Genomic DNA, 26,567 nt, shown 5'->3' on the forward strand with positions numbered 1-26,567 from the left:
TTGTCAATATAATGTAATTGGTTGCAAAGAAACATTTGAAATCTCTTTAATTAGTGATCATGAGAGTAAATGACAATTTAAAGAAAAAAAGGCATTTCACAAAGACCATCAGGTATATTTTATAGCAAAAAAGTGCCATTATACTCTACTAAAAGAAAATATATTAAACAGAAAAGATTACATGAAGTAATAAAAAATGTTGACAATTTTTGTGATTCACACAATGAAGATAAAGTAGATGTTCTCTTTTTCATGCTAAAGCAAAGTCTTGAAGATAAAAAAGACAACAGAGCAATTGAAATTGATAATTTATGGCAGTGAAAATCAAGAACTCTTACTTCAGAAGAATGCTTAGCTCTTCGTGTCGATACTTTACAAAGTAAAGAAAACTATAAATCACAGTATCATTTTCTTAAAGAAAAGGGTTGTAATACTTTCTGTTCTCCATGTGAATTAGACAAAGTTGAAAAAGAGTTTCCTCCAGAATGTTAGATATTGTGTTGAATCAGACTTTTTTGGTCATAGGGATATAATATATCATACTCCTGCTAAAGATCTGAAAGCAACCAAAACAAAAATATATGATCCAATTGACTTAAAAGAGAGTTTAACTAGTCCAGAGTTCCCTTCCCCAAACATGAAGGGTGTGAGGTATAATTATGTTCAAGCAATTGAAAGAGTTTAGAGGAGCTGGATGCAAACATTGTTGAGGGATTACGCAAGCATGACAGAGGATCCAACATTATTACTGAAAACATACATTAAAGATGGAGCAGATGGAATGAGTGATGTTTCTGTACACTGGGAAAAAAGTGAAACAGAATTACCAAACAAAGCTTTTAGGTTTGCATTTGCTATAGTTAAGGTTGGTGTTGTTATGTCAAATGGAACCCAGATAAATATTTTTGAAGAAGATAAACCCAACTCAATCCGAACTAATAGACCCCTGCTAGAAGCTATAGCAGATGAAAACCACCATACATCATGTATTTTTTGTATGATACCTATAGAACAAGAACGTTGCTTTTTGAAAGGAAAAATTTTGAGAATATATACAAAAGATGGTTGGAGGAGACATGAAATAGCGTTTTTCACATCGATGATACATGAAAAATTTGATAGATCTGAATCTGGATTAGCAGGCAGTGGGTCTAGGTACATGTGCACTTTATGTGAAGCAACAAGGGAGACTGCAAAATCTGAATTAGGGTTCTTCAATGTTATAAGAACTTACAAACAAACAAAGGAAATTGATGATTACATTAAAATAAATCCTGATAATCTTAGTCAAGCAAAATTGGTGGATCAAATATCTGTTGGTGTAAAGCAGGCGCCTATAATATGTGCTGACGCAATCGAAAAAGGAATTGACTCTACACATTATTTTCACATTTAAAACCCTTTTACAAAACTTTAAATGAATGCGCTCTAATTCTTTAGATTTTATTACTCCCCATACCTCGCATGAGTAGTTCAAAATGGAAGCAACAAAAGCATCAAATAACTGACATTACGTACTTGATTTTAAATCAAAGTGTTTAATATTGTTCAATAAGAAGTTCAAAGCTTTAAGACCTTTACCAGCTAGAACGTTTTGATTTGAATTGAAACTTCCAGACGAGCTAAATACGACTCCTAAGTAATTAAAATTTGAAACAGTTTCCAAGTTAACACCATTATAGGTCCATTTTTCGTTTCTTCTGGGTCTTCTTCCCTTTTTGAAGATGATTACTTTAGTCTTTTCCGTGTTAACTTCAATACCCCATAATTTACAGTACTCACTCAATAAATCTAAATTTCTTTGTAGATCATCCGGACTTTCGCCTAAAATCGCCATGTCGTCTGCATACATAAGAAGCATTAATGTTACTTCTTTTAACGTTATTCCATTTTGATTTTCTTGTAAATATATTTCAATGTCTTCAATAAACAGAGCATAGAATAATGGCGAAGTTATGTCCCCTTGTTTCAAGCCTATAGCAATATTGATAAAGTCAGAGTATTTTTCACAATGTTTGATTTTACTCCTCACTTCTGTATACATAGATCTAAGCATACGGAGCATCTTTCCACAAATCCCTAAATTATATAGCTTATACCATAAAGCATTTCTGTTAATAGAATCGAAGATTTTCTTCATATCTACCATAGCCACATATAGTCTTTTTCCATTATTCAACATATTTTCCACTAAAGTATGAAGAGCAAAAATAGCGTCTGTTGTAGAAAATCCCGCGCGAAATCCAAACTGCGCATCCGTATTAATATTATATTTACAGGACCAACAAGTAAGTCTGTTATTTAGCACTGATGTAAACAATTTAGCTATACAACTTATTAAAGTTATACCACGATAATTATTAACCTGATTTTCGTCACCTTTTTTATATAATGGTATGATCAATCCCTCCATCCATTGATCCGGAAAATATCCACTATCAAAAATGTTATTGAAAATATCAACAATATGTCCGATTAAAATATCTCCTGCTTCTATGAAATATTCATTAATCAAGTGGTCTAAGGAGCCAGCTTTACCGCGTTTTAGAGACTTAATCGCTTTCAAGACTTCTTCTGACGTAATAACCCCGTCGAGCTGTTCATATATGACGTCATTATGGTTCAGATTTCTCTTACAAAATTCCTCTGCGTCGTGATTGCATGAGATTGAAATTTCCTCAGATATCCCTTTAAAATATTCGTAAAAATCGGCTATATCAATATTTTCTCCTTTTCTGCATTTCTTTTTTGAGAAGTACGACCAAAATGCTTTGGGATTTTTTCCACGTAAGTTTTCAATTTCGGACATTTTTAACTTAGTATATATTTTTTTCTTCCTCTTCAAAACAGTTTTGTACTCTCTCTTTTTTAGATTAAAATAATTTCTATTTTCGTCTGTTTTCGTACAATTAAACAATTGCAATGCTTCGAGGTATTCTAATTTCTTATTATGACATTCGTTGTCAAACCACTGAGACCTTTTAACAGGATATTTTTTATGTACAAAGCCCGTTTGTTTACGTTTCTTTACTGTTGTTTTGAACAGCGGAGAAGCAACATTGTTTATAAGACTTACAAAATCACTAACACATTTGTTTATAGATGTTTTATCACAATTATCATGACCATTTAGTATAGCATTAAAATCGGGTAGTTTCGATATCAAAGATCTCCGAAAAGCGTCTTTCTTATCGCTGTCCCACCGTATACAAGTATCCTCACCGTGTATTTTTTGGTCAAAGTGATGACACTACATGTAAAATCCTTGTCTGATGAATAATTTTGAAGGAATAAGCCATGGTTTATATAACCCAGAAAGATCATTGCACCTGATCAGTAGATGACATCTTATAATTTCGAGGTCATTGGGTCAAAAATCAGGGTCACAGTGACGCTAAATGTAAAATAATTGACCAGTCAATAAGTTGTATAAATGGCACTTTTACAGGCTGGTGAAGAAGAGGCATCCTTGTACTATAGAACATGTCTAGTTAATTTGGGAAATTCATATAAATGGTGTAATCTGATTGGTTATTTATCTCGTTGCCACCACTTAGTAACTCGTGGCCACGCCATAGTATCCCGTGGCCACGACATAGTATCTAGTGGCCACGACTTAGCTATCTCGTGGCAACGACTTAGTAACTCGTGGCCACGACATAGTATCTCGTGGCCATGACATAGTATTTCGTGGCCACGAGATAAATAAAAACACATACATGTCACCTTTGTGCCACCGTATGTGCGTGTGTTGTTAAACATCAAATAAATAATATTGTTAATGACTATCAGAAACCGAATTTCTTACATCATATCTGTGCGCACAAATATCCATTTTTAAAGTAAAGCTGTTATGATTTAATGAACACACAAATCAATATTTACCGCGTTACAGAGTGTCGAAAAGAGCAGCACCTTTTAAATACAGATTTCAAATAACTTGTAGTAATTATATTTAAGTGTCATTAGAAATAAGCTTTCTATACTAACTAAAACAAATATTCTATCATGAGTCAGACATTTATCTATAACATATGTTAAATTATTTCTCGAAATATTTTTACTGGCCTTTTAAAGCACAGATATTGATAAAGGGGTCGAAATGTCTTACCCACTTTGGGTCGAAAAGTCATGTTAAAATGGGTTTTAGAGTCAACTGGTCTAGAAGTCATTTTAATATCCTAAGGGGTCGAGAAAACAAGGCGTCTAAGGGTCTTACTTGCGTTTGAAATATACTGTGATACACCAATTGAATCAATGTTCGCAAACATGCTTTATCTAACACAAGTGTTTCTGCCTCAATTGTACCTCTCACCAGACATCAACAGTAAATTGAGTGTCTTTCATTTAAATGCTGCAGCATTCTTCAAGAAATGTCTACAAAGGAACAAATCTAACTGATTGTGACTAAACAGTTTGTTTTAAGATTAACAATAAGCACGAATTATTATTGACATATTATTATAAACGACTGTTGAAAATGACTTGACCGAAAGATATATCCTATATCTGTTCCTATATACAAATTTATATTAACACATTATTAGCAAAGCTTTTTCGGAAAAAAATAGAAACGCTAAGGAAAATGGTAAAGATCATGTTGATAAAAACCCACCGAAAGCGTTACAGATCGGTCGTACGACTAAAGCGTGCCACGATCTGGCGTACTATATTTGATAAAACGGCATCCGGAACTTAATTGATGCTTTTTTCGTATACATAACCGCTCTCGGCACAGGAAGTTTGGAATAAACTTGAAAGACGACACGACTTTTATAAAGTATATTTATACTTAGCTGTTAGAAATATACCACTGTCAAATTGCATATAACAAAAAGTACACATTTCGTAGATATCTTAGTCTTCTTAGTGAGTTCTAAATGTGAAGATCTTTATCATATCGACTTGAACGGCATGCTGCCATTGTTCCCAATTCCTTAAGTTATGAAGTGGTAACAAACTTACGTGCAACATAATAATTATATTAGAATTTAACCCTCTACCTTATGAGCATTTTGTGACAAAAATGGCTGTTTTCCTTGAAAAGCCACCTTTTACAAGTTAAACTGCTATAAAACTATTTAAAAGTTTTAATACTGATTAAACTTGGCAAACATGTTGACTGGACCATTGCCTTTGTAACAGCATGCTCTATCCTAAATTTCCTGTTACTATGGCAACGGGGAACGTCTCAAAATTGCCAAAACTCATTATTTTTCGTTTTTTTGCATCAAAACTAATTACAAAGTGCTGCAACCTCTCAATGGATTAATATAGAGTCAAAGGTTTTTCTGCGTTGGTTACATGTTACCTTAAGATCGACCTGAGGCCTCTTATAGCCCCTCACATGTTCGAAATTTTCTTGGCAATGAGGGGGGGGGGCTACCATTTTAAACACCACCAAACAGAAGAGGACACATTCTCCCCTCTGGCACCCCTTTGATTCACCTTTTTGATTGGGTTGCGTCGAAAAAGTGATCACATTTTTAACAACATTTCTCAAACGAAAAACCGTACTGGGCCTAAATAGGACTTTTTTTCACTATTTGAGGCCTCAGAAGAGGGAGGGGTGGTGAAACGCCGTTAAAATACCCTATATGAAGTTAAGGGTTGAGGAACAAGTGTTAAGCTTATACGATCAGAAATCTTTTGAAAGGATATTTTCATTTCATATTCTTTCTGAGCTAATGATTTTCTTTAAATATAGATCATTATATTGTAATAACTTGTGTAATTACACAGTCATATCTTGAGCAATAAAAAGACACTTTAAGTTTAATAACAGTATTTGTCACTTCGAAAACACATAACAAATTGTTTTTGTTGTTTTTTTTTTCGTTTCTTATCATTAGGAAAGTAAGAATCGCCAATGAGATTACACATAATGTGCCCTCAAAATTTTACTAGAATATGCGACCATTTCTATACATGCGTTTCTTTTTTATCAAACCACCATGCAAATCAATACACCGGTGAAACTAAAATCCGACAAAATATTATGAACTTATTGAAAAGTAAAACATCAATAAGGGTTTTATAATAACATGTAGTCAATTCAATGGAACCACTCAAACAGTATATCTTTTGAACATACAGTCAATTCAGCTGAACTTTACACAAATAAAAGTGATCATTTTATCATTTCTAGTAAGTAATATATTTATAAGTATTTTTGCAGTTTGTAACACGACATATGTTTGCGAGGAATATTGTTAGCAAACCATATTTTAGACAAACTGGAAATATATTCTACAGACAGGTGAAACGTCTTTAAAATTTACAAATTCAACTTTGAAGTTATTAATTGTGTCACAGAAAGTGTTAATAGATATATCAATAACTGTGAAGTACATATATTGAACTGTATCGTTCATCTCTGATGTCTAGTCCAACTAATAAGACTTGTCAAAAGGACACCGAGATAATTTTGGACGGGCGCTGTCTTTTTCCAAGTCCAACCACGAACTGCATTTTATGCACGGACGCTTCCCAATTAGAAGTTATTGGGACAAAAACTAGAAAAGTTTAGAAGAAACGGCCTACACTACCTGGAAGAGAACCGTTTTTATCCAAGGTTCCAAATTATCATACTTCAAAGTCGAACAGAAGTCTAAATATTCCACTTTATTTTTTCAAATCGTTGAGAATTATTGTAAGCAGCCATATTGGAAATATAGAAGGAATGACCCAAGCGGTGTCATGGTAAAATTGTAAAATTTCAATGGTGTAACACAGGTACCGGCGGCAATCGATTGTATTTGTAAGCTTTATTATACAATTTGTTTATGTTATTGGCAGGAATAACTCTTATATTCACACTTGAATAGTTCAGCATTAGAAATAAAATGTAAAAAGAAAATTCTGATAACGTTACTTAGAAAGTAAATAGTTTTATGATGTCCGACGTCAGATACTGCAACACATACACACTTCTTTGCTCCTTTTTAAATCGCCATTTTGTGCATTCGGAACGTTTTGTTTGTACGCCAATATTTTCTTCTAGAATACTATGTCATCATGCGCAAATAAAATAAGACACCGTTTAAGTAATTTAACACATGCGCAGTAACTTTCCTCGAATAGTAAACAAGTTTTTGTACCAGATTAACATTTATTTTTGAAAAAAAGAAGCTTTAATCCCTTCACACGACGGTGTCTGATATTGGTAATTGTTTGCAGTGAAAATAACTCCTGTATTTAAACGATTTAGGTAAGAATTTTAGATTTTTAAAAACATTATCTATGTTTTTCCTGAAAAGATTGAAGTAGCTTCGAAATGATGAGGCATGGTTGCTATGGTAAACATATTGATTTTAATGGTAAACAGCCGATTTAAAAAAAACCGGAAGTAAGTTTTGGAGTGATTGATTCACAGATGACATAGAAACTGTACATCGTAATGACTGTGCTCAATTCAAAAAATGAAGTTGACAATCTTCACACGTAGAACTATGATACACAACAATCAACACTAAATTGGCATGCAGTTATTTTGTAGTCATGTTATTTGGACAATTTTCTTAAATTTTCTTCATCCATGAGAAAGTAAATGATTATAACATGGTCATAACATTTTCGGATAAAGATTCATAATTCATGAAACACTTGATCTGATGTTGTTTAATTTTGACCAGTAAATTTATCCTATAAAGACATATTTATTTTAATCTTATTCTATTACTCTTTATATCATTTATAATTGTTTCTATGATATATTTTGTTAAGTAAACAATATGGTTAAACTATATCTGACTCCATAATATATTTACTTAGTTAGACATGCCCCTATGCAATGCAATGGTAGCATCTATGATGAGAATCCCACATTCAACAATGGTGCATTTTTTGATAATTAAACCAGGAAAAGTCATTTACTATGTTTAATTTTTGTAATTACCCATGAAGGAGTGTAACATTAAAGGCTCACTGTGCCTCAAAATGTATACATGTATAGAAATCTTTAGAAATGGCATGCATATCTGATACCAAATTTATGGAACAAACTTTGAAACAAAAATATATTAGCATGATTAATACCATTATTGGGCTTGATGGTATATGCAGGGTTGAAATATCAAAATATAATGCAATATATATAACAATTCATGCCATGTAAATTAGAATCTATAAGAAAAAATTAGAGGTGATTGCAAAATCCAAATTTAGGTATATGTATCTTGCATTTGTTGTTGTCTTCAAAACACCCTGAAATTTGATATTTCAAAAAGCTTTTACTTAAATATTATTATGATATTTAACTATTTTCAGATATAGAAAGTACAGCATTGTGAAAATAAATCTAGACATAAGGTAAGTAAAAATGTTATTCTTATTTTTCTAAAATATATAGAAGGCAAATACCTATTTACAATAAAGAGAAAAACTAGCAGAGATATAAGTGTTAAAATTGTGTTTAATGATGTCAGTGCATTTTTCACTTTTAGATAGGTTTGTTATTAATGGAAAAATTGTTGAAAGCTTATGTCCAGGATATAAATATATCAACATATCAAATTTGTGATCCAGTAAATTGGAAAACATTTTAATATGTTTAAAAAGTATCATCATGGCGGTATGCATGCTTGTTGTAAAATAAAAAATGTATTTATAAAATAAATGAAAATTTTGCTAATATTTTTCTGTAACCTCAAAAATTCAGGGTTCAAGCACGCAAAGAAAAAGGGAAATATGTACATTTTCTCATAAACCAATCTGTAAATCAATCAAAATTGGATGTTATCAGGCAACTTATATGATCACTGATCACTCTTGTTTTATTAATGATATATGCTCCTTTGTTAATTCCTTTGTTATCTAGGTTGTTGGTATACTATCTAGTTCTCAGTTAAGTTGAGCAGTCTGTCCTATCAGCTCTTGTAATCTAACTTTCCTGTTAGTGTCTTTTGAAATTTCCCTCCAGTCATGATTTGCATATTAATATTTCAGAGAGCAAATATCAGTATTTAAAATTCGACAAGCCATGGCTGACAAGGAAGATTCAGACTGTGATGCATTTCCTTCACCAGTGTTTAAAAAGGTAAAATAGTAATGCAATACAAGTATATATGTAGATATTGACTGTATTAAATTCTACAGAAATCTACAGAATCAGCAGAATAAAGATGTATCATTTAAGTGATAAAACAGATTCTTGTTTAAAACTCAAGTAAATTGTCTTTTTCATTGGAATTAAAAAGAATCTGTAATGTTTTTGTGATGTGACTGAAAATATTAAGTGAAAGATAAAGTTTTGATATTGTATTTAATTTTGTCTTTCTTGAATTTTGGTGTCTCATCGGAAAAAGTGAAGGGATAAGACATTTCATGTAAAGGTATTAATATGTATATTTTATGAAAATCTGGTCTACTGTATTGTAAATGGTAAGAAATACTGCATGTATCTCCCGTATATAAACAATGAATAAATAGCTATACTAGAGGGATATAAATTTATAGCCATTACGTTTTATTTTGTGATAGGAAGACAATATATCTAACATCTCCATTTTAAAACTATGGATATTAGATAATCCATAAATAAAGGTATAGTGGCCAAGTGGTTATGGCGTTGGAACTTGTTCCAAAGATCGTGAGTTCGAATCTCACCTGTACCGACATGTGGATTACTGATGTAAAAGTCTTTCAAGTGATACTTTTTTGCTGATTCTGCTTGATTTCTGCTAACTAGAATTTTTTTAAACCTTTCAGTCTAAAATTTGTAACTAATTGCTAATATTAAGCTTCCTAACATGCATGTATGTAATTACTTGAAAACTAAGTAGTCTAACATTTCTGATTGCTTACTCTAATAACTAATATAACAAAAGATTGGAAGATATTATGACCATTTTGAAATATACACCTTAAAATAAGTTAAGCACACCCTGTAAATTTAATTTGTTGTTATTGAAAGAACTGTCATGAGATAACGTCTGAATTGAGCTAAGAAATAGTAATTTGATAAGTAGCGATACCAATTTAGTAATCATAAACCAGTAACTTAATGAGTTAAGTTTATTGTAAACCGAATTATTGAAGCATAAGCAACAATACAACTGTTTATAAGTATTGTGTTGGAGGGTTTACAACACATTTACAGGTGGATGTTTTTGGAAAATGGTTTATGATAAGACTTTCATGCCAGATCTTTTCCCATTCATTCAAAATAAGCATTTAATTATAAATTTGGGAAAATTGGAAAATCAAATGTAACAAATATATACATGCACATGAATTCTTGTCTAAATCTATTTTTATTTGTTTGTTTTTAAGCATACATATACTTATTCATTCTAACTAAATTAAGAATTAATTAACATTAATTCTATGTAGAGTAGTAAATATATGTGAAAATAAACATATAACATATTTTAATTGCATTAACCTGCCATCTTCTGGGGGAAAGGTCTGTAAAGTTATAATGCCCATTTTGTTAAACTTTTTTATGAGTAAAAAATTCTGGAAATTTGGTTTATAACAGGCTGCTGGCAAGAAACGTGTTAGGTAAGTTGAGGAGAATACTTAGAATACTGATCATATTGAAATGCAAGATATTGCTAATAGCCCTGCTAGCTCTTATTATAATCCAAACAGTCAAGACTTATTTGATAGTAGTTCTAAGATTTCTAAATCAGACAGTGAAGACATATTTGATGATTTAATGCATTTATTATTGCATTTCAATATGATCAGTATTCTCAGTGTTCTCGTCAACTTGCCTAACACGTTTCTTGCCAGCAGCCTGTTATAAACCAAATTTCCAGAATTTTTTACTCATAAAAAGTTTAACAAAATGGGCATTATAACTTTACAGACCTTTCCCCAGAAGATGGCAGGTTAATGCAATTAAAATATGTTATATGTTTATGTACACATATATTTACCACTCTGCATAGAATTAATGTTAATTAATTCTTCATTTAGTTAGAATGAATAAGTATATGTATGCTTAAAAACAAACAAATAAAAATAGATTAAGACAAGAATTCATGTGCATGTATATATTTGTTACATTTGATTTTCCAATTTTCCCAAATTTATAATTAAATGCTTATTTTGAATGAATGGGAAAAGGTCTGGCATGAAAGTCTTATCATAAACCATTTTCCAAAAACATCCACCTGTAAATGTGTTGTAAACCCTCCAACACAATACTTATAAACAGTTGTATTGTTGCTTATGCTTCAATAATTCGGTTTACAATAAACTTAACTCATTAAGTTACTGGTTTATGATTACTAAATTGGTATCGCTACTTATCAAATTACTATTTCTTAGCTCAATTCAGACGTTATCTCATGACAGTTCTTTCAATAACAACAAATTAAATTTACAGGGTGTGCTTAACTTATTTTAAGGTGTATATTTCAAAATGGTCATAATATCTTCCAATCTTTTGTTATATTAGTTATTAGAGTAAGCAATCAGAAATGTTAGACTACTTAGTTTTCAAGTAATTACATACATGCATGTTAGGAAGCTTAATATTAGCAATTAGTTACAAATTTTAGACTGAAAGGTTTAAAAAAAATCTAGCTAGCAGAAATCAAGCAGAATCAGCAAAAATGTATTACTTGAAAGACTTTTACATCAGTAATCCACATGTCGGTACAGGTGAGATTCGAACTCACGATCTTTGGAACAAGTTCCAACGCCATAACCTATTGGCCACTATACCTTTATTTATGGATTATCTAATATCCATAGTTTTAAAATGGAGATGTTAGATATATTGTCTTCCTTTCACAAAATAAAACGTAATGCTATAAATTTATATCCCCCTAGTGTAGCTATTTATTCATTGTTTATATACGGGAAATACATGCAGTATTTCTTACCATTTAAATACAGTAGACCAAATTTTCATAAAATATACATATTAATACCTTTACATGAAATTTCTTATCCCTTCACTTTTTTCAGATGAGACACCAAAATTCAAGAAAGACAAAATTAACTACAATATCAAAACTTTATCTTTCACTTAATATTTTCAGTCACATCACAAAAACATTACAGATTTTTTTATTAATTCCAATGAAAAAGACAATTTACTTGAGTTTTAAACAAGAATCTGTTTTATCACTTAAATGATACATCTTTATTCTGCTGATTCTGTAGATTTCTGTAGAATTAAATACAGTCAATATCTACACATATACTTGCATTGCATTACTATAATACCTTTGTAAACACTGGTGAAGGACATGCATCACAGTCTGAATCTTCCTTGTCAGCCATGGCTTGTCGAATTTTAAATACTGATATTTGCTCTCTGAAATATTATACAAAGCATGACTGGAGGGAAATTTCAAAAGACACTAACAGGAAATTTAGATTACAAGAGCTGATAGGACAGACTGCTCAACTTAACTGAGAACTAGATAGTATACCAACAACCTAGATAACAAAGGAATTAACAAAGGAGAATATATCATTAATAAAACAAGAGTGATCAGTGATCATATAAGTTGCCTGATAACATCCAATTTTGATTGATTTACAGATTGGTTTATGAGAAAATGTACATATTTCCCTTTTTCTTTGCGTGCTTGAACCCTGAATTTTTGAGGTTACAGAAAAATATTAGCAAAATTTTCATTTATTTTATAAATACATTTTTTATTTTACAACAAGCATGCATACCGCCATGATGATACTTTTTAAACATATTAAAATGTTTTCCAATTTACTGGATCACAAATTTGATATGTTGATATATTTATATCCTGGACATAAGCTTTCAACAATTTTTCCATTAATAACAAACCTATCTAAAAGTGAAAAATGCACTGACATCATTAAACACAATTTTAACACTTATATCTCTGCTAGTTTTTCTCTTTATTGTAAATAGGTATTTGCCTTCTATATATTTTAGAAAAATAAGAATAACATTTTTACTTACCTTATGTCTAGATTTATTTTCACAAGGCTGTACTTTCTATATCTGAAAATAGTTAAATATCATAATAATATTTAAGTAAAAGCTTTTTGAAATATCAAATTTCAGGGTGTTTTGAAGACAACAACAAATGCAAGATACATATACCTAAATTTGGATTTTGCAATCACCTCTAATTTTTTCTTATAGATTCTAATTTACATGGCATGAATTGTTATATATATTGCATTATATTTTGATATTTCAACCCTGCATATACCATCAAGCCCAATAATGGTATTAATCATGCTAATATATTTTTGTTTCAAAGTTTTTTTCTTACATTTGGTATCAGATATGCATGCCATTTCTAAAGATTTCTATACATGTATAAATTTTGAGGCTCAGGGAGCCTTCAATGTTACACTCCTTCATGGGTAATTACAAAAATTAAATATAGTAAATGACTGTTTCCTGGTTTAATTATCAGAAAATGCACCATTGTTGAATGTGGGATTCTCATCATAGATGCTACCATTGCATAGGGGCATGTCTAACTAAGTAAATATATTATGGAGTCAGATATAGTTTAACCATATTGTTTACTTAACAAAATATATCATAGAAACAATTATAAATGATATAAAGAGTAATAGAATAAGATTAAAATAAATATGTCTTTATAGGATAAATTTACTGGTCAAAATTAAACAACATCAGATCAAGTGTTTCATGAATTATGAATCTTTATCCGAAAATATAACTTGTCCGATTAATAGTCAATTACCATGTTATAATCATTTACTTTCTCATGGATGAAGAAAATTTAAGAAAATTGCCCAAATAACATGACTACAAAATAACTGCATGCCAATTTAGTGTTGATTGTTGTGTATCATAGTTCTACGTGTGAAGATTGTCAACTTCATTTTTTGAATTGAGCACAGTCATTACGATGTACAGTTTCTATGTCATCTGTGAATCAATCACTCCAAAACTTACTTCCGGTTTTTTAAAATCGGCTGTTTACCATTAAAATCAATATGTTTACCATAGCAACCATGCCTCATCATTTCGAAGCTACTTCAATCTTTTCAGGAAAAACATAGATAATGTTCTTAAAAATCTAAAATTCTTACCTAAATCGTTTAAATACAGGAGTTATTTTCACTGCAAACAATTACCAATATCAGACGCCGTCGTGTGAAGGGATTAAAGCTTCTTTTTTCAAAAATAAATGTTAATCTGGTACAAAAACTTGTTTACTATTCGAGGAAAGTTACTGCGCATGTGTTAAATTACTTAAACGGTGTCTTATTTTATTTGCGCATGATGACATAGTATTCTAGAAGAAAATAGCGGCGTACAACCAAAACGTTCCGAATGCACAAAATGGCGATTTAAAAAGGAGCAAAGAAGTGTGTATGTGTTGCAGTATCTGACGTCGGACATCATAAACAATTTACTTTCTAAGTAACGTTATCAGAATTTTCTTTTTACATTTTATTTTTAATGCTGAACTATTCAAATGTGAATATAAGAGTTATTCCTGCCAATAACATAAACAAATTATATAATAAAGCTTGACAAATACAATCGATTGCCACCGGTACCTGTGTTACACCGTGGAAATTTTACAATTTTACCATGACACCGCTTGGGTCATTCCTTCTATATTTCCAATATGGCTGCTTACAATAATTTTCAACGATTTGAAAAAATAAAGTGGAATATTGAGACTTCTGCTCGACTTTGAAGTATGATAATTTGGAACCTTAGATAAAAACGGTTCTCTTCCAGGTAATGTAGGCCGTTTCTTCTAAACTTTTCTAGTTTTTGCTCCCAATAATTTCTAATTGGGAAGCGTCCGTGCATAAAATGCAGTTCGTGGTTGGACTTGGAAAAAGACAGCGCCCGTCCAAAATTATCTCCGTGTCTCTTTGATAAGTCTAATTAGTTGGACTAGACATCAGAGATGAACGATACAGTTCAAAATATGTACTTTACAGTAGTTGATATATCTATTAACACTTTCTGTGACACAATTAAAAACTTCAAAGTAGAATTTGTCAAAGACGTTTCACCTGTCTGTAGAATATATTTCCAGTTTGTCTAAAATATGGTTTGCTAACAATATTACTCGCAAACATATGTCGTTTTACAAACTGCAAAAATACTTATAAATATATTACTTACTGGAAATGATAAAATGATCACTTTTATTTGTGTAAAGTTCAGCTGAATTGACTGTATGTTCAAAAGATATACTGTTTGAGTGGTTCCATTGAATTGACTACATGTTATTATAAAACCCTTATTGATGTTTTACTTTTCAATAAGTTCATAATATTTTGTCGGATTTTAGTTTCACCGGTGTATTGATTTGCATGGTGGTTTGATAAAAAAGAAACGCATGTATAGAAATGGTCGCATATTCTAGTAAAATTTTGAGGGCACATTATGTGTAATCTCATTGGCGATTCTTACTTTCCTAATGATAAGAAACGAAAAAAAAAACAACAAAAACAATTTGTTATGTGTTTTCGAAGTGACAAATACTGTTATTAAACTTAAAGTGTCTTTTTATTGCTCAAGATATGACTGTGCAATTACACAAGTTATTACAATATAATGATCTATATTTAAAGAAAATCATTAGCTCAGAAAGAATATGAAATGAAAATATCCTTTCAAAAGATTTCTGATCGTATAAGCTTAACACTTGTTCCTCAACCCTTAACTTCATATAGGGTGTTTTAACGGCGTTTCACCACCCCTCCCTCTTCTGAGGCCTCAAATAGTGAAAAAAAGTCCTATTTAGGCCCCAGTACGGTTTTTCGTTTGAGAAATGTTGTTAAAAATGTGATCACTTTTTCGACGCAACCCAATCAAAAAGGTGAATCAAAGGGGTGCCAGAGGGGAGAATGTGTCCTCTTCTGTTTGGTGGTGTTTAAAATGGTAGCCCCCCCCCCTCATTGCCAAGAAAATTTCGAACATGTGAGGGGCTATAAGAGGCCTCAGGTCGATCTTAAGGTAACATGTAACCAACGCAGAAAAACCTTTGACTCTATATTAATCCATTGAGAGGTTGCAGCACTTTGTAATTAGTTTTGATGCAAAAAAACGAAAAATAATGAGTTTTGGCAATTTTGAGACGTTCCCCGTTGCCATAGTAACAGGAAATTTAGGATAGAGCATGCTGTTACAAAGGCAATGGTCCAGTCAACATGTTTGCCAAGTTTAATCAGTATTAAAACTTTTAAATAGTTTTATAGCAGTTTAACTTGTAAAAGGTGGCTTTTCAAGGAAAACAGCCATTTTGTCACAAAATGCTCATAAGGTAGAGGGTTAAATTCTAATATAATTATTATGTTGCACGTAAGTTTGTTACCACTTCATAACTTAAGGAATTGGGAACAATGGCAGCATGCCGTTCAAGTCGATATGATAAAGATCTTCACATTTAGAACTCACTAAGAAGACTAAGATATCTACGAAATGTGTACTTTTTGTTATATGCAATTTGACAGTGGTATATTTCTAACAGCTAAGTATAAATATACTTTATAAAAGTCGTGTCGTCTTTCAAGTTTATTCCAAACTTCCTGTGCCGAGAGCGGTTATGTATACGAAAAAAGCATCAATTAAGTTCCGGATGCCGTTTTATCAAATATAGTACGCCAGATCGTGGGCACGCTTTAGTCGTACGACCGATCTGTAAACGCTTTCGGTGGGTTTTTATCAACATGATCTTTACAATTTTCCTTAGCGTTTTCTTTTTTTTTCCGAAAAAGCTTTGCTAATAATGTGTTAATATTAATGTGTATATATGAACAGTTATATAACTTTCGGTCAAGTCATTCTCAACAGTCGTTTATAATAATATGTCGATAATAATTCGTGTTAATTGTTAATCTATAAAACAAATTGTTTAGTCACAATCAGTTAGATTTGTTCCTTTGTAGACATTTCTTGAAGAATACTGCAGCATTTAAATGAAAGACATTCAATTTACTGTCGATGTCTGGTGAGAGATACAAATGAAGCAGAAACACTTGTGTTAGATAAAGCATGTTTGCGAACATTGATTCAATTGGGTGTATCACAGTATATTTCAAACGCAAGTAAGACCCTTAGACGCCTTGTTTTCTCGACCCCTTAGGATATTAAAATGACTTCTAGACCAGTTGACTCTAAAACCCATTTTAACATGACTTTTCGACCCAAAGTGGGTAAGACATTTCGACCCCTATATCAATATCTGTGCTTTAAAAGGCCAGTAAAAATAGTTCGAGAAATAATTTAACATATGTTGTAGATAAATGTCTGACTCATGATAGAATATTTGTTTTAGTTAGTATAGAAAGTTCATTTCTAATAACACTTAATTATAAATTACTGCAAGTTATTTGAAATCTGTATTTAAAAGGTGCTGCTCTTTTCGACACTCTGTAACGCGGTAAATATTGATTTGTGTGTTCATTAAATCATAACAGCTTTACTTTAAAAATGGGATATTGTGCGCACAGATATGATGTAAGAAATTCGGTTTCTGATAGTCATTTAACAATATTATTTATTTGATGTTTAACAACACACGCACATACGGTGGCACAAAGGTGACATGTATGTGTTTTTATTTATCTCGTGGCCACGAAATACTATGTCATGGCCACGAGATACTATGTCGTGGCCACGAGTTACTAAGTCGTTGCCACGAGATAGCTAAGTCGTGGCCACTAGATACTATGTCGTGGCCACGGGATACTATGGCGTGGCCACGAGTTACTAAGTGGTGGCAACGAGATAAATAACCAATCAGATTACACCATTTATATGAATTTCCCAAATTAACTAGACATGTTCTATAGTACAAGGATGCCTCTTCTTCACCAGCCTGTAAAAGTGCCATTTATACAACTTATTGACTGGTCAATTATTTTACATTTAGCGTCACTGTGACCCTGATTTTTGACCCAATGACCTCGAAATTATAAGATGTCATCTACTGATCAGGTGCAATGATCTTTCTGGGTTATATAAACCATGGCTTATTCCTTCAAAATTATTCATCAGACAAGGATTTTACATGTAGTGTCATCACTTTGACCAAAAAATACACGGTGAGGATACTTGTATACGGTGGGACAGCGATAAGAAAGACGCTTTTCGGAGATCTTTGATATCGAAACTACCCGATTTTAATGCTATACTAAATGGTCATGATAATTGTGATAAAACATCTATAAACAAATGTGTTAGTGATTTTGTAAGTCTTATAAACAATGTTGCTTCTCCGCTGTTCAAAACAACAGTAAAGAAACGTAAACAAACGGGCTTTGTACATAAAAAATATCCTGTTAAAAGGTCTCAGTGGTTTGACAACGAATGTCATAATAAGAAATTAGAATACCTCGAAGCATTGCAATTGTTTAATTGTACGAAAACAGACGAAAATAGAAATTATTTTAATCTAAAAAAAGAGAGAGTACAAAACTGTTTTGAAGAGGAAGAAAAAAATATATACTAAGTTAAAAATGTCCGAAATTGAAAACTTACGTGGAAAAAATCCCAAAGCATTTTGGTCGTACTTCTCAAAAAAGAAATGCAGAAAAGGAGAAAATATTGATATAGCCGATTTTTACGAATATTTTAAAGGGATATCTGAGGAAATTTCAATCTCATGCAATCACGACGCAGAGGAATTTTGTAAGAGAAATCTGAACCATAATGACGTCATATATGAACAGCTCGACGGGGTTATTACGTCAGAAGAAGTCTTGAAAGCGATTAAGTCTCTAAAACGCGGTAAAGCTGGCTCCTTAGACCACTTGATTAATGAATATTTCATAGAAGCAGGAGATATTTTAATCGGACATATTGTGATATTTTCAATAACATTTTTGATAGTGGATATTTTCCGGATCAATGGATGGAGGGATTGATCATACCATTATATAAAAAAGGTGACGAAAATCAGGTTAATAATTATCGTGGTATAACTTTAATAAGTTGTATAGCTAAATTGTTTACATCAGTGCTAAATAACAGACTTACTTGTTGGTCCTGTAAATATAATATTAATACGGATGCGCAGTTTGGATTTCGCGCGGGATTTTCTACAACAGACGCTATTTTTGCTCTTCATACTTTAGTGGAAAATATGTTGAATAATGGAAAAAGACTATATGTGGCTATGGTAGATATGAAGAAAATCTTCGATTCTATTAACAGAAATGCTTTATGGTATAAGCTATATAATTTAGGGATTTGTGGAAAGATGCTCCGTATGCTTAGATCTATGTATACAGAAGTGAGGAGTAAAATCAAACATTGTGAAAAATACTCTGACTTTATCAATATTGCTATAGGCTTGAAACAAGGGGACATAACTTCGCCATTATTCTATGCTCTGTTTATTGAAGACATTGAAATATATTTACAAGAAAATCAAAATGAAATAACGTTGAAAGAAGTAACATTAATGCTTCTTATGTATGCAGACGACATGGCGATTTTAGGCGAAAGTCCGGATGATCTACAAAGAAATTTAGATTTATTGAGTGAGTACTGTAAATTATGGGGTATTGAAGTTAACACGGAAAAGACTAAAGTAATCATCTTCAAAAAGGGAGGAAGACCCAGAAGAAAAGAAAAATGGACCTATAATGGTGTTAACTTGGACACTGTTTCAAATTTTAATTACTTAGGAGTCGTATTTAGCTCGTCTGGAAGTTTCAATTCAAATCAAAACGTTCTAGCTGGTAGAGGTCTTAAAGCTTTGAACTTCTTATTGAACAATATTAAACACTTTGATTTAAAATCAAGTACGTAATGTCAGTTATTTGATGCTTTTGTTGCTTCCATTTTGAACTACTCATGCGAGGTATGGGGAGTAATAAAATCTAAAGAATTAGAGCGCATTCATTTAAAGTTTTGTAAAAGGGTTTTAAATGTGAAAATAAGTTCAAGCAATGCTAGCATTTACGGCGAAGTAGGAAGGTATCCGTTATTTATTAACCGCTATGTTCGTGCAGTAAAATACTGGTTAAAGATTAAAAATTCTGATAACTGTATTCTGAAAGAGCTGTATGAAATATCATTAGAGGATTTTAATAACGGGAAAACAAATTGGACTAGTCATATAAGAAATCTCCTATATTCATACGGTTTTGGTTATGTGTGGGAAAATCCGTTATCAGTACAATCCAATTATTTTCTTATGGAGTTTAAGCAAAGACTGACTGACAGTTATAAACAAGAATGGTCGGAGAATATAAGCAATAACAGTGTACTGTGTCCATTATATAGACATATTAAAACTGGATTCGGTTACGAAGAGTATTTAAATATCTTGCCGAAAAGCAAACGTTATTTGTTAACTAGACTTAGAATATCGGCACATAATCTTAGGATAGAAACCGGACGCTATGGTAGAAATAGATTAGACAGGAATGAAAGACTTTGTCAAATATGTGAATCAAGCACGGACATAGAAGACGAATACCATTTTGTTCTGGTGTGTAAAAAATATAGTGACTTAAGAAAACAGTATATACCAAAAAAATATTGGAAAAAACCGAGCATGTGGAAATTTTGCGAACTGTTAAAATCAAAGAAAAAATCTGTGTTAAATAATTTGACCTCCTATTTATTTCATGCATCAAAACTTCGCAATGCTAGTACTAACGTATACTATTTATGGCTCATCCTCTACCTTTGATTATAGTTTTGATTATGTCTTGTAGTATTGATGTTTTCCTTTTTTTTGTAAATTGTATAATATGTAAAATTATGACTAATATAACTATAAAATGTTTATGCATGTATATTGACCTATGTTTATATGTATTGCATGTATGGAAGAGGAACGCAAGTTCAATTCCTTATTGTTGAATAAACGTGTTCTGTTCTGTTCTGTCATGGTTACCTTGACCTCAAACATCCTTATTGAATGCGTTCACGAATAAAAAAGGAAATTCCAGATGTCCTTTTTCCGGGGGTCGACCTGAAGGCACTTTTTCAGCAACAAATTTACATGCAGAGAGAGGGAGAGCGAGACTGCTATTTATGTAGATGACAATTTTTTTGGTATATGGTTTACCCCCGTTTTAATGAAGATGACATGGTCAATGACAAAATGGAGGGTAATAAAATAACGCAAACATTTGTTTTATTTTGTGACAATTCGTTACTTTATTTTATATTTTCCATCATACATAAAGTTATTACAATGAAAGTATGTAGTAAATAAACATCAAAAATAAGTAAAAAAAAAAAAAAAGGTAAAAGCTATCTTAAACTGATATTACATGTAATATTATATTTTTTAAGCTAGTAGTAACATATTATTGTCAATCAGCTATCTATTTATACAAGAAACTTATCGAATTTACCTAAAGTGTAATCATTTTTACGACCTTTTCTAAAGAAATACTAGCGCGAAAATATAATATTTATTCCGATAAATAAAATAATAAATGATAACAACAATAAACAAATAATAATAATTATAATAATAATAATAATAATAATGATAATAATAATAATAACAATAATGATAATGATGATAATAACAAGAGCGATCAGTAATCACATGTGTCGCCTCATGATGGCCAATTTCATGTTGGGACAAATTTTGTGACAGACAGACGGACAGTGCACAACTAGACTTGGTACTGATAAGTCCTGTAAAGTTTGGATAAAATTGCACCAGTAGTTTATGAGGAGTAGTCCGGACAAACGTTTGCGTATCTGGCAACACACAGAAAAAAAGACCTTTTTATCAAAGGGCCATAACTCGGCCAAAAATCATTCAACCGGAAAACCCGTGCAATATGCGCAAGGACTTGAGCTACAGATCAATCCTGTATATTTCATTGAAATTGCATAAGTGGTATAAGAGAAGTAGTCCGGACAAACTTTAAAAATAAAAATTATTAAAGGGCCATAACTCTGACAAAAATCATTGAACCGGAAAATGCTGACAATATGCACAACTAGACTTGGTACTGATCATTCCTGTAAAGTTTGGATAAAATTGCACCAGTAGTTTATGAGGAGTAGTCCGGACAAGCTTTTGGGTATCTGGCAACACACAGAAAAAAACACCTTTTTGTCAAAGGGCCATAACTCGGCCAAAAATCATTCAACCGGAAAACCCGTGCAATATGCGCAAGGACTTCAGCTACAGATCAATCCTGTAAAGTTTCATTGAAATTGCATTAGTGGTATAAGAAAAGTAGTCCGGACAAACTTTAAAATTAAAAATTATTAAAGGGCCATAACTCTGACAAAAATCACTGAACCGGAAAATGCTGACAATATGCACAACTAGACTTGGTACTGATCATTCCTGTAAAGTTTGGATGAAATTGCACCAGTAGTTTATGAGCAGTAGTCCGGACAAGTTTTGTGACGGACGGACGGACAGACGGACAGACAGACAGACGGACAGACAGACGACGGAGAAGTGATCCCTATATGTCGCCACTACTCCGTAGAGGCGACATAATAATAATAATAATAATAAAACTTCACAGTTCATATAAATATTAATAACTGACATCAACTCATATTTAACAATAAAATAAATATTATATTTATTTTCCTGGATGATATTAAAATGAGAAAAAAATAGTAAATATCAATTATTTTTAGTATAATATTATACTATTTTTCTCAATTTACTACTTTGCTTAGAAATCTTAAAGAAAATATCTATGGAGGGCGATCGTTGCCAAAATTCCAGACATGTAATGTGTTTCTTTTGAAAACTACTTTTGAAAACTACTTTTTAAAATGTGAACATGTATGTCTAGCATTTTTTATTGTATTCGTGCACAGCAAATGAAATGCCTCTTAATCCAATATTTCAATGGAAGGCAACCGCTTTTAAATAACAAGTTTACATGTAAATCTTAACAACTGACCTAACATAGAGAACAACAACAACAAATTTACAAGTTCGTATCTTCCATTGCATATAATACATAAGCATGTTTACACACTTGTAGATATCTTTCTGTACCTGAAAAATACAAATGAAATGTTAAACTCGAATACAGAAAATATAATTTAATAAAACGTGTTTCCAGTCGTAGAACTACAACAGTACGTTTACACAGTAACATGTTTAAAATAACAAAAGTAGATTCACAAAGTTAAACGATTTTAAGTCATGCATGACGCCCCGCCCCTCTCTGAGTATTTACGATCTTCTATTAATGAAATGTACGGACAGGTATAATACCCGTCGCCTCTCTCCTATTTCTCAATAAAGTGAAGGAAAACACGGCGTCCATTCTAACTTTGTTTTTTTATTTCTATAAAAAGTCAAATAGTTTTGGTATCAAATGAAAGATTACTCCATAAGCTTTCTATGAGTGCCTCGGAAATAAAAATGAATTAAATAGATGTATTGAAATTTTTGTTTTAAAATTTATCAGTTTTTCCTCTGAAAATAACACTCTCGAATTGGTAAGAAAAAACACGGCGTTCCCTCAAAACCTTTTTTTTATTTCGTAATCAATTTTGATACTTTTGGATTGAAATAAAAGTGTGCTTCATACGCTTTATGATATATGATTATATAATGCCTAAAAATAAAAATGAATTAAATCAAAATGAATTAACTTTTCGTTTAAAAGTTTATCATGTTACTTCCTGTAAAATAGAGAAAATAAGAATCCGTAAAGAACGCTCAAAACGACAAAATTGAGAATGTTGCAGGCTCAGTTTGATTGAGCCTGTTCATGGACGGCAATGGAAAGAGCAAGTTACCGTCCACGCCCCCTAGCACCGGCTTAAGCAAAATTCAACATGAACTGGTACAATTTTGAAACATCCGCAGATGTGTTAATATGGCGATTATCATGGAACCTTCAATGTGAAACGTAAGTGCCATACTATGAAAAACGGCATATGGTCCCCAAGTAAAAAAACAAAACACACTCTAAATTCAGTAAGAGAAACATGGCGCCCCTACTTACTTTTTTTCATTTCTTGGTCAGTTTTAATTTTAGACTCAAGTAAAAGAATCCTTTGTGAACTTTCTAGTGATGCCTTAAAAATGAAAATTAATTACGTAGAAGTATTAAAATTTTTGTTTCAAACTTTTTGTTTATTTTTTCTCTCATATATTCGGGAAAAAAATCACATCGCTTCTTTTAGATACTTAATTCAAAAAAGAAAATAAATATTGAACGACAGTTAAGACGTAGCTTTGAACAAGTATATTAAAAATCTGGAAACAAAGTGATCCCTCGGAAGCATAAATCACAACAAAATTACATAAGAATTGCAGACTCGGTTTGATTGAGTCTGTACATGAGGTAAAATGAAGGAGTGCAACATCCCTCACGCCCTCTAGCACCGGCTTGAACGGTACTCAATTCTCAACACTTAATAGCGCTGGCATCAATGATCCCGAAGGACCAGAAAAATATAACAACACTGAAGTGAAGTACGGGGCAACTTTTTACAGCTGCCACACGGCACTTGACACCTGCTGTTGTGAAGTATAAAAATCTGGAAACAAAGTGATCCCTCGGAAGCATTAATCACAACAAAATTACACAAGAATTGCAGACTCGATTTGATTGAGTCTTTACATGAGGGATAATGAACAAGTGCAAAAAGTTTTTTTATACTTAAAATACCTTATGAAAGATTGTACATATGTGTTACGGATAAGTATTTTCTTGATTTCGGAAAGGAAATCTCGGTGGCCGCTTTAAAATCCTATTTTTGCAAATACTTGCATAGGTTTTGTTGAAAATGAAATTTGTGCCAATACATTTTTCAATGATACCAATGAAAATATTGGATGGTTTTTAGAGTATCAATAAAATTACTCCCTTGAAGTTGGTCATTGTTTCCCCTAAAAATTTCCAAATCGCCGATGTTTCGTAGGAATATATGATAAATAAGATCAACAAGGAAAGGCGGCGCTTGAACGCAACCCCACATGACCCAGCAACAAGAACAAGTGGCAAAGAGCCCAGGCGGACCCCAAACAAAACACAGGACAGGGCACTAGGCAGAGCAGGCTAATCACTAAAATGATAAATAATTTGTAACTGATAAGAACACGATGTTAAATAATAAGTTATTGCATAAGTTATCTTCATCATAAATGGTAAAAACAGCAATTTTCAAGTGATGTTGCTAGTGACAAAACATTTGTAACAAATGTAACAAATATATGTTATGAAAAATGCCGTATTTTGTCCTTCAGTTTTATTTAGGAATATGGGAGAGACGCCGTTTTATACCTGTCCGCAATAGAAGTTCGTAAATACTCCGAGAGGGGCGGGGCGTTATGCTTGACTTAAAATCGTTTAACTTTGTGAATCTACTTTTGTCATTTTAAACATGTTACTGTGTTAACGTACTCTTGTAGTTCTACAACTGGTAACACGTTCTCTTAAACTCTATTTTCTGAATTTAAGATTTACATTTCACTTGTATATTTCAGATCTATAAGTGTGCAAACATGCATATGTATTGCATGCAATGGAAGATACGAACTTGTAAATTTGTTGACGTTTTAGATGTTTTGTCAGTTGTTACGATATATATATGTAAACTTGTTATATAAAGGCGGGAACCTTCAATTAAAAGATTGAATTAAGAGGTATATTATATGCTATGCACGGGTACAATAATGGTGAGGCATACAAGTTCGCATTTTCAAAAGTCATTTTAAAAAGGGACACTTTACATGTCTGGAATTTTGGCAACGAACGCCCTCCATAAATATCAGATAACATTTCCCTTAAACAATATAACTGTTATATTTACAGGGATGTGTTTCCAAATTACCCATTAAGTAAACTCAGTATGGGCATAGAAAAGTTGTCTGAAGTGGCAAATAGGTGAAAGATAAGCACCTTTGGTTTTCTTCTAACTTTAAACAAAATGAACAGGAAATTTACTCGTAAAATATATGTAAAGCAGTTAATATAGCATTTAATGATAGGAATATTTACTTTTTACTTTTATTTCTTTAATTATTAATAAATTAACAAATAAATTAAGGGATGAATAAATAAGTGTATCTAGTGTCCAATTCCAGAGTGTCGTAACCCTAATTTTGAAAAAAATGAGTGTTTGGTATCAAAATGTTCGTAATTTTTTTGCTCTATCTAATGGTAAGAACAACATCACTCTGGTTCTTGCCTGTAACAATATATTGAATGGGTCAGAGTGCTGTAAGTCCAAAAATTGTGATTAAAATACAGTCCATAATATCGTAACTTCTGAACCAATAGTTTGTTACGTGATGCTGTTTTGAAAAAATGGCAGATTTTTCAAGGTATCAGGAATGACATTATACGTTTTATATTTCTTGATAACATGTTAGTGTTTTGCTTTAGATGTTATCTAATTATCTATAGATTAATATTTTATTGAACTGTTTCAAACCTTAAAAATAAATAATAACTACTCTTAACACTTGAGCTAAACTCAAAGCACCATGCTGTGTTATGAAATTCGGATAGCATGGACATCGGATAAAATGATACAAACTTTCAATATTCACAAGTATCAGCTGTTTATAACTTGATATGTTATTGATTATATGATTGATTGATCAATGTTACCTTGTACATATTCAGATCAAATACGTACAATCAGGTTTTGCATTAGATTGTTTATACTTTTAACTTACAAACAAAAC

General features: G+C 31.8%; 1 protein-coding gene across 1 annotated transcript; it reads left to right on the top strand.

Moving 5' to 3' along the window:
• The first annotated feature begins 724 nt into the window (after positions 1 to 724).
• Positions 725 to 25,765, top strand: LOC132759852 (V(D)J recombination-activating protein 1-like). The gene is made up of 5 exons (XM_060751712.1): positions 725 to 1,155; positions 8,269 to 8,310; positions 8,947 to 9,037; positions 10,481 to 10,503; positions 25,690 to 25,765. Exons 1-5 carry the CDS (start codon positions 725 to 727, stop codon positions 25,763 to 25,765), a joined length of 663 nt encoding a protein of 220 aa, XP_060607695.1.
• Positions 25,766 to 26,567: the final 802 nt, after the last annotated feature.

Source organism: Ruditapes philippinarum, unplaced genomic scaffold (assembly GCF_026571515.1).
Source record: "Ruditapes philippinarum isolate M1 unplaced genomic scaffold, ASM2657151v2 ctg4983_1_1_1_1, whole genome shotgun sequence".
NCBI lineage: Eukaryota > Metazoa > Mollusca > Bivalvia > Venerida > Veneridae > Ruditapes > Ruditapes philippinarum.